General features: G+C 35.5%; 1 protein-coding gene across 1 annotated transcript; it reads right to left on the minus strand.

Annotated features, from left to right (window-relative positions):
* Nucleotides 1-1,886: 1,886 nt before the first annotated feature.
* Nucleotides 1,887-10,005, minus strand: LOC125837176 (probable LRR receptor-like serine/threonine-protein kinase At5g10290). Its single transcript, XM_049516321.1, has 12 exons — nucleotides 9,793-10,005; nucleotides 8,167-8,332; nucleotides 7,839-7,971; nucleotides 7,630-7,701; nucleotides 6,254-6,397; nucleotides 6,085-6,156; nucleotides 5,932-5,997; nucleotides 5,396-5,460; nucleotides 5,110-5,253; nucleotides 4,314-4,655; nucleotides 3,259-3,653; nucleotides 1,887-2,461 (listed from the first exon to the last, which is right to left on the minus strand). The coding sequence occupies exons 2-12, from the start codon at nucleotides 8,231-8,233 to the stop codon at nucleotides 2,147-2,149; spliced, it is 1,815 nt and encodes a 604-aa protein (XP_049372278.1). The 5' UTR covers nucleotides 8,234-8,332; nucleotides 9,793-10,005; the 3' UTR covers nucleotides 1,887-2,146.

Below are 10,005 nucleotides of genomic sequence, written 5' to 3' on the forward strand. Positions count from 1 at the left end.
ATGATCATAATTTAAAAGTACTAAATCATGCTAAAATAAGTTTAATAAATATTAGTTACATTACTAAATATTTAAGGAAAATTAAAATTAGATTATGTATTTTAATTGTCTAAACCAATGTAAAACTAAAGAACAAATATTCAATATTATTGTCATTCTTAGTGTTGAATTGATTTTCTTTTTGCATTAGTATTAATTTGATTTTGATTTAAGTTTTATTATAATTATCAACATCTATGAACTATAATTTTTATTGGACCATTCCGAATTCTAAGTTTTAAACTTGAAATAATATATTAAAAGATAAAAACTATGAAATAGTATAAGAAATATTTTAAAATTATATCAAAGTAAATATTTTTATGTAAAATAAAATTTTAAAATTACATATATAATGCCAGGTTGGTTTGGTCTCGAGTTGGTTTTTTTTAGTTAAAACCAAACCAACCCAAATATAGTCGGGTTTCTTTTTTCCATTACCAAACCAAGTCAAACCAAACCACTAGTCAGGATTTTTTTTCGGTTTAACTCTTTACGATTTGGTTTGGTTTTCAGTTCGATTTTGCACACCCCTAAATTTTTACTTACGGTGGTATGGCATATTTAAAACAACAAACTTTTAAAAATATTTCTTTCTTTCGTAAACTTCATCTCCAATCAAACACCGCCACATAAACCGAAACATTTCAAAGGGAAGTCACTTTTGCACTTTTTGGAACTTATCGAAACAAAAATCACAATCCAACAATTACAAAAAGTATATTGTTCATCTCCCTTTTACTATAATCTCTTCTTCACCACATATATATTCCCTATATCAACTGGTAATATAAACTCTTCATACATTCAATGGACATAACTGTATCATAAGAACAAATATCTTCTCTAAGACGTAGAAAAAGTGTGTCCACAAAACCATTAAATTCCCAGTGGAAAAAGTGAAAAAAGCAACTCGAGTCACGGATGTATCAACGAATTCATATGTTCTATGTGTATGACAAAGTGTCTAGGCTGCTATAACTTCTTTCACATGTCAGAATTTTATATCGAAAATGGAAAGAACAACAATGCACGAGATATGTCAAGGGCGGAATGAGTATAAATATGCTTCATCAATGTCAAACAACTTACCTTATTTCGAAGACTTTAGAACTTTGACGAGAGAAAAAAAGAGAGTTTGAAGCTATGTCAGTTGATGCTCTTGCTATGTCTGGTGCAGATTACATGATGTGCACCGTTCATTTTGAAGATACTATTACGAATCAGAGGAGCTCGGAAAGGATACCACAGTACCTTCTTGCTGATGAAAGTGAGGGAGGGAATCATGATCACGGGCAATGGTTAGGAGGACAGGCAAGGAGACAGGCAAATATGAACGTTCAAGCTGAGGCCACAGCATCTGCAAATGTAAAACCAGATTCAAGTCTTGTACATGAAAGATGTACATGTCAATAAAAGTAATAGTACCTTCATACTATGTTGCTCGGACTCTCCAAAAATGTTGTTGTACCTGTGTCGGATCCTCCAGAAATGAACTAACTTTGGAGGATCCGACACACACCTGCTAGCATTTTTGAAAAGTCCGAGTAACATAAGCCTTCACAAATAGGATTATAGCTTTCCTTGTGATGTAATCACACTACCAAAGGATGTGAATTGTTCCAGGAAAGCATAATCGTTCAACAATGAATGTATGAAAGCAATACATAAATACTGCGTATTATATAAATCGCGACTTACCATAGCACAAATGAAGCCTTTTCCCTGCAGATATCAACAAAGACGAAAATACAAATAATTTACTGGTCAATTCTATGTGTATGATGCATTCATAGTGTTAATGTGTCGTAGAATACAAAGAATACTAGAGACCTCCAGAATCCAGATAGAGCAAAACTCAAATCACTATAACAAAGATTGATGTTACAATTGAAACAAAAAGAAAGTCGATATATATTATGTCGCTGCACAGGCCAATCATACAGGAAAAAATCGATTAAGTAAGAGAAGCATACGAAAAACAATACAATCAAGATATGACACAAGCAATATGAAAACGTGGAATGATTGCCACTCAGCGACAAGTTCTATGTATCAAGGAGACTAATACAGGAAATTATGTACTTGTTTGGAGTTACAGATTTTGTTATCTTCCACCAGACAATTCAACAGCATCTTGATTATAGATTGAATCTTCGCCCCAATCAAATCGTCGTTGTAGTCTCTCGTATTCTTGCCTACGTGTAACTTCGACATGCTGCCATTCTTCCCACCGCTCAGCAAGTCCTTCTCCTTCAAGCATTCGTACTACCTCTGACATTGCTGGACGATCCTCTGGTGATCCTTGAGTACACAGCAACGCAACTTGAATCATCATCTCTACTTCATCCATGTTATAGTTCTTATGTAGGTTGCGGTCGACAATAGCATCCAACCTTTTCTCCCTTTGCAGTTTTTTCACCTTCAAGATGACACATGCAGCCATTCAGTAACCAACAACATACCCAATGTAACTCCCACAAAGTGGAATCTGGGAGGGTAGAGTCTACATAGAGACCTTACCCCTACCTCAGAATAGAGAGGTTGTCTCCGATAGACCCTCGGCTCAAGGAAAAACAAACAAAAGCAGTCCAGAAAAAGTAATGGATGTGAAAGCATAACAAAGCATGCTGAACAATAACTACATCAAAATAATACGACAATCGAAATACAAGAAACAACAGATAGTAACAAAAAACATAGGACAAGAAACAAAAGGAGCACTACTACAACTACTAGTATGGACGGATAGCAAGAAAATGCACTATCTACTATCCTTCTACCCTAATTAAGAAATTTTGCGTCCTCTCAATGTTATTTCACCTTTTTTTCACTAATTTACTTTACTCCTAAAAAGGGTATCCAACAAAAGAGGCTGAGTATTAAGACCTATGTTTGACATGCAAAAGAATTTGCGTAAGAGTGCTATATGGAAAATGAAACTTCTTTTTTGTCCCTCCTTCCTGTTGAATATAAAATTACAACATATACCAAGAAAGCAACATAAAAAAGAAGAAATACGTATATAATTCATGAGAATGTCTTGTGATGGACAATGAGCCATCCACCAATATGCAGCTTAGAGAAGAGTGAAAGTATAAGTAAGATAAATAAAATAAACTTAGAAGAAACTGAATAATTTTAGAGGACACGTTAAAAGTAATATGCAGACCAATAGAATCACAAGTTAATATCAGTCGTTGAGTTATGTACACTCACATGATCAAGTAACAAGACATCATCTTCCTCTTCTAGGCGTGAGAAGTCTATAGCGCGTTGACCAGTTACAATCTCCAAAAGCATGATTCCATATCCAAAAACATCAGTTTTTTCTGATGATTTCCCAGTGGACAAGTATTCAGGAGCTATATGGCCCATAGTACCCCGAACTTGCGTTGTCACGTTGGTTTTCCTAACATCAACTAACTTTGCCAAGCCAAAATCACCAACTACAGCCTCGAAATCTTCATCCAGTAAAACATTGGCTGCTTTAACATCACGGTGAATAATTTTTGGATTACAGTGTTCGTGAAGGTATTCAAGTCCACGTGCAGTGCCCAGTGCCACACGCTTTCTGGTTGGCCAAATTAAAACAGACTCCCCAGGTTTAAGTTCTGCATTTAATAAAATACTACAAATAAGAAGCCACCAAAATCTCATCATCTCTGGGAGATAAATGCTGAATTTTAAAGTTTGACCGACTACTGCATGTGTCATCTTCAATTCATGCAAGGTTTTCAAAAAAGTCACCTCGGGGGAAATGATGAATGCGCAAGAATGAATTCATGAACTCATTTAAGCTCTCATTATGGATATCGGTCAATTCATACGTGATGTAAGTTCTGTCTTGACGAGGTACAATCCAACTATGGCTCTTGAAGACTGAAGAGAACCAAATGTTCAAGAACTCACGCACTTCTAAGAATATTAGGAATACGAGTACCTATGCAAATACCCTCCTTTATTATCTGTTCAACTTGTCTAACTCTACTAAAGATCACTGGGAAAAAGTAGGTGATTAGACCTTTGATAGGAGTCTAATAGCCTAAAATCAAAATAAGCTGATTTTAGAAGCTTGGCAAAATAGGCTATTAGACAGTTAGACTATTAACATAAGCATTTGACCATAAAATTCCAGACTTCTATAGAAATTCAGCTGAGTTTGGAGCAAAAGAAATAAGTGATCCCAGGAAAATTTGATATTGAGATAAACAAGGAATGCCTTGAGAAAACTGCAAACCAAGATCTAAGCACTATTGTGAAAAAATAAGTACCTCGTAGACGATAGGCAACACTTAGGTTCTGCATATATGGGTACACTAGCAAGCGTTCAGTCGGTGTGGTGCAAAATCCTATAAGCCGCAAAAGATTTCTATGAACAGCAACACTAATCATCTCAACTTCACGCTGAAATGCAGCATCTCCCCCAGGACTCTCATAGTCAGTTAAGCGTTTTACAGCAACTTTGGTGCTGTCACTGAGCACTCCTTTATAAACCTTGCCAAAACCTCCCTGTCCAAGAACATTCTTTTCACTAAAGTTTTCAGTAGCGAGTTGCAATTCCCTCCATGCAAATCTCCTCAATTGACCAAATGGGATTCGTCTGTCAACCTCACCTGGGCACACCGAACACACACAAGAAAAAACGTCACAACATACTCAATGGACCTATCCCATCTTACAGTGCAAGTGAACTCAAGTAATGCTGATAAACGAACTAGTCTCCTATGTAAGATGGAACTATGAATGTAGCAATAGGTAACTACTTCAGCCTTCTTCTTCTTTTTTTTTCAGGAGAGCTAACACATACTCCAACCGTTTCAATTTGTTTGTTTCGTTTTGACTTGGCATGGAGTTTAAAAAAATAAAGAAGACTTTTGAATCTTGTGGTCCTAAACATGCCACATGAAAAGTTGAAATTGAAGAGTTGCCAAAAAGGGAAAGGGGCATTCTTTTTAAACGAGCTAAAAAAGCAAGTAAGACAAACAAATTGAAATGGAGGGAGTATTTTTTTGATGAGCTAACAAACACATATTGAAGTTAATACTGTGTAAAACAGGTGATAAGGACCTGGAACATCAACATAGATTTCACGTTTGTAGCCTTTGTGCCTCCCCCGCCAGAAAAATAACATTAATCCCCCAAGAAGGATAATTCCAAGAAATCCACCAACGATACCAATTACGAGACCAGTCTTTGATTTACTTGGAGAACCTGCCAGAATATCAACTTTAGAATTTAGAATTGTACCATGGTGCATAAATCATCCAACTGCCAAACATATCCGGCAACATCTAACTTCTAAAGTAAATACTTGTAGTTCAAAAATGTGGTATTTGCTCTTTCAATTAATTACCTTCACTGTCAGATACACAACGACGACTGAAGTTTAAGCCACAATTCAAATGGTTCTCTGAAAAACTAGTAAGCAAACTGAGTTAAACTAATATCAACAGTTCTGACTCATGCAAAAGAAGCAGGGGCTATTATAAAAAGGGCATAATACATAAACACACACTCAAACTTGACTTCAGCTGGAAACTAAACACTCCAACTTTGAGTATGCACATCTAGATACCTCAACTCATCTTCATTGTGTCAGTTGAACACTCCAACTTACAAAAAGATCATCAAGACACCACCAAAATTTATATGCCACATCAGCATCAGGTGTCCACTAGACACAGTGGGGACGAGCTAGAGTGTTTAGTTGTTAGTTGAGACCAAGTTGAGGTGTCTAGACGTGCTCTCTCAAAGTTGGAGCGCTTACTTGCCAGTTGAGACCAAGTTTGAGTGTCTATTTATGTATTATACCTTTTTAAAATGTTCAAATTATTAAGCAGCTTCAATCTATCATCAAATTAAACAATGCAAGAATTGAGATCTGCATACTTGTATTTTGGGACTTGGTACAAACTGTCGGGAACTTTTCCAGTAAGATCATTTAATGCAAGCTGACTGGCAAAGAGATATCACCAGGTCAGGTCAAAATCACTTGGCACACGTTGTAAGCACATCAAAGATCAAGCTACATGAATCACTTACAGGTTAATCAAGTTGGGAAGGCCTGAAAGTGACTCAGGGATAGTCCCAGACAGATTGTTTTGACTCAAAAACCTGTTCAAAGAAACATTATAATAGACTCCCAAGTCAACCACCAAATGTAAAACTCAGTTCTAAAAGAAACAATAATCAATGAAATAATATTACTTACAGAAATTGAAGCTTTTTCAGATTGCCTAGGGCAGCTGGTATTTCTCCAGACAAACTGTTTTTTTCCAGATCCAACATGGTCAAGCTGGTTAAATTTCCTAGTGCTTCGGGAATTTTACCAGTAATTCCATTTCCTTGCAAAGAACTGCCAGGATGTTGACCGCCCAGTCAGTTCAATACATAACACAACTAAGGACAAGAAAATTGATGAGTTCACAAATATCACTAAAGTAGAACTTCCTACTGACAAGGATGAAAACTTATTTTTAGGAGATCTTCTTAGCAAATGTTACCAGTTATGACCTTAGAATGCTTATCAGAGGCACTACGAGAATAATGTGATAACGGACAAGAAATGAAGATGAAATATCCAACACTCTGGCAAAAGCATTTCCAAACACTCAAGAATGTCGTTTCCTAATTATTAACTTGAAAGAATACTAATCTTTAGTTGGAAAATTAAGAACCAAAATTGCGAGTAGATTTCTACACATGCTTGTGTGGGTAGGAAAGTAGTACAATCGGAAAAGGCTAAGATCCCAAACCATGCACGGGCAAAGATACAAGCAATCACCAGTCCCCCAAACAAGAGCAGTTAGTAATGTGCCAATATCATGAGTAGATTAATATCAGCTTGATGAAGGAAATCAATAAATATAGACTTCTAGAGTAGCACATGTTAGCATGATGGACAGCTAAATAATTGTATATATTAATGTAATTATATAGTGATATAAATTAGTATTATCATATAGATTTGTTGTAGAATCAGAGGAATAAATATTGTGATAGAATAGTTGATTTTGAGGGCCAGCAAAGCAGATTTAGAGCGATTGAATAGCAGATTTGTAAAGATAGAATAGCTGATCTTTAGGGATAGGAATGACGGATCTTTAGGGATGTGTAATCTTTATGCTCTCTATATAATGGAAAGACTCTCACTTTGAGAGGCATTCAGCAGAAAATTGACAGCACATAACCTAACAAACCATATTTTTATTTCACCATCACATTTTCCACAATGGTTTCAAATTGAAAGTTCAATGTTATTTCCTCCCCTAAGAACAAGAAACTCAAAATTATCATCCAAATCAAAGGTCAGAGATTACAAAATAACGAATGACACACTACTTTACGAACAGAATAGAAACAACCTAAAGTCAGCACAAGTAAAATCTACCCTCCCTAGATCCCACTTGTTGGATTACACTGGTATGTTGTTGTTTGTTTCAGTTGATCACATTTACCTAGTTTTTGTAAATGGGGTGATTTATCTACTGATGCTATGATTAAAGTGCACACTTGATCTCTATAAGTACATCATAGATACACATTAGCATTCAATCGAAAATAATTCCACGAATTCTCAATACGTACAGAGTATTAAGATGCATTAGAACACCTAATCTTGGAGTTAAAGTGCCAGTGAACCCCATATTTGACAACGACCTGCAAATAAAGCACAGACAACATTAAATATAGGATTTCAGAAATGGTAGTTGACCAACTAAAGCTCAAGTATTTGGGACCATAATTTTATCATGTAAATGGTGATCAATATGGCTCGCAAAGTAACTTCAACTTACACCATCAAGACATTGCTGTTATCATCACAAGTTATCTTTGACCAAGTGCATGGATTAACTTGATTCTGATTCCAATCAGAAAGTTGATCATTTGAAGCATTTAGTGACCTCTTCAATTCAAACAGTGCATCTCCTAATCAAGAGATTACAAAATAACGAATGTCACACTACTTTACGAGCAGAATAGAGACAACATTAAGTCAGCACAAGCAAAATTATCTAACCCCTCTAAATTTTTATTTATACCTTTGAATAGATAAAAGAGTAAAGACAGCAAAGGGTATCTCTTTGTTAGTTTGCTAAAGTAGAAAATGGGAGAAATGTGTACCCTGCTGATCAGGTGAGACAGATGAGTAGAGACATGCTATTATCAGAATTGCAAGGAACAGTTCCATATTGCAGTTGTTGTTCAATTCTATAGATCAAGTAAACTTGTTCCCCTTCATCACTGTAACATAAAGCACTATCTTCCTTGGTAATGACAAATGGCAGTTCTGCATAATATATTAGAAAGATTACTCCGAGCAAAATTAGTATAACCTCAAGGGGAACAGCTATGCCTAATTAAATATGTAAAAGAGATATTTGATGCAAGAACAACAACAACATACCCAGTGTAATACCACAAATGGGGAGAGGGTAGAGTCAAGAGTGTATGCAGAACTTAGCCCTAACTCATAGAGGTAGAGAGGCAGTCTCCAAAAGACCCTCGGCTCAAGGAAAAGTATATCAAAGCAGATCGAAAAAGAAATAACTGAAGTGAAGGGATCATAGCAAAATACATTCTAAAAAAAGGACCAGTAAGTAGCTACACCAAAAAAGTGTGATAATTGAAGTACAAAGAACAAGAAGAAAACGGTAGCGGTCGATGATATAGATCAATCACATGAAAAGCATAATACGGAATTACATAATGCCCTCAATTAATAATGTAAAGCATGTAACCACGTACTTAGAACTGCAAACCCATATAAGCAAACTGTAGCAGTATTGCAGAATCGTAAAAGTTACTAGGAAATGAAAGAACAACTAAACACTCATCTTCTCCATCCAAACAATATTTCAGCTACTACCAATTATGTCAACCATCCAAAGGAAGAATTGATCCACAACTTTCAAACAATCGACAAACCTATCCTTTTCTTTGACAAAGACCAGATATTTTCGCCAGCAATTCTTTGAATATCTATTGGTTGTCTATCAGATAACCACAAGAAATTCATGATATGAAGATATAACAAACCTGCTAAATAATTCCCCCATTTTCTCAAAATACATCAAGTGAGTAATGAACTATAACAAAAAACTTTCAATCACTTATTAAGGGGAAAGACACAAGTTCTTCAAAAGAAACTCCAACAAATGAAACAACAAAGGTTGTTGTAGATAAAACACTGACTATGTAAATATTCAAATCTCCTTCTCAGCCATTGTAATTCCTAAAACATAACCAGACTCGCAAAAATCCAAGTTCATTCTTTTTTTTTACTGTCCCTTATGGTTTGATTTCTCACATGGTCACTCAACTAACCGCTATTGTCTCATAAAGTCTTTCCTCTTGACTCCAATTTCCTTCGACAAAGAAAGTAACTTCCTAACATAATAACTATTAGTCGAGAGACCATAACCGAAATCAACTATGCCCCTTGCCTATGGTTAACAATTTAAATTTGACCTCCTTCTATTTCACCACATGTATCACAAAAAACAAACAATTAGCAACTCCCCTCTCCACCCAAAAAGAAAAGAACCCCACATCCTCAAATTCACAAAATCCATCAAGAACAAATTTTTCCAAGGAAAAAGTTCACTTTTTTGCTTCCATATGTCAAGTCAAATCAGAAAAGACAAACCCACCATATCTAAAGACAAAACACCATTCTCAATATACCAAGCAAATAACAGTAAATGACAGAATCTGAAAACAAGAACAAGAGCTGAGTAAGTCAAGTACCTTTAAGCAAGCACCAATTTTTTTAGGCAGTGAAAGAAAGAGCAGAGTTTGAACCAAAGATTGAAACTTTACTTTGAATTAAGCAAAAAAATAAGCTTTACAAAGCAAATCTTGAAGAAAAAAACACAAATAAAAGCTGTTCTTTGTTGTGCTGTAAAAAAAAAGTAGTAGTCAATGGAGAAGAAGTTCAAGAAAGGTTCTCTCTTTTGGATA

This window comes from Solanum verrucosum, unplaced genomic scaffold (assembly GCF_900185275.1).
Source record: "Solanum verrucosum unplaced genomic scaffold, falcon-dt-bn FXZP01000165.1, whole genome shotgun sequence".
Lineage (NCBI taxonomy): Eukaryota > Viridiplantae > Streptophyta > Magnoliopsida > Solanales > Solanaceae > Solanum > Solanum verrucosum.

Coding starts and splice junctions, on each gene's coding strand:
- LOC125837176 (XM_049516321.1), bottom strand. CDS start 8,233: ATGGAACTGTTCCTTGCAATTCTGATAATAGCATGTCTCTACTCATCT. Junction 7,972..8,166: donor TGTCTCACCTGATCAGCAGG/GTACACATTTCT, acceptor TCTCTTGATTAG/GAGATGCACTGTTTGAATTG. Junction 5,461..5,931: donor TACCAAGTCCCAAAATACAA/GTATGCAGATCT, acceptor TTTGCTTACTAG/TTTTTCAGAGAACCATTTGA.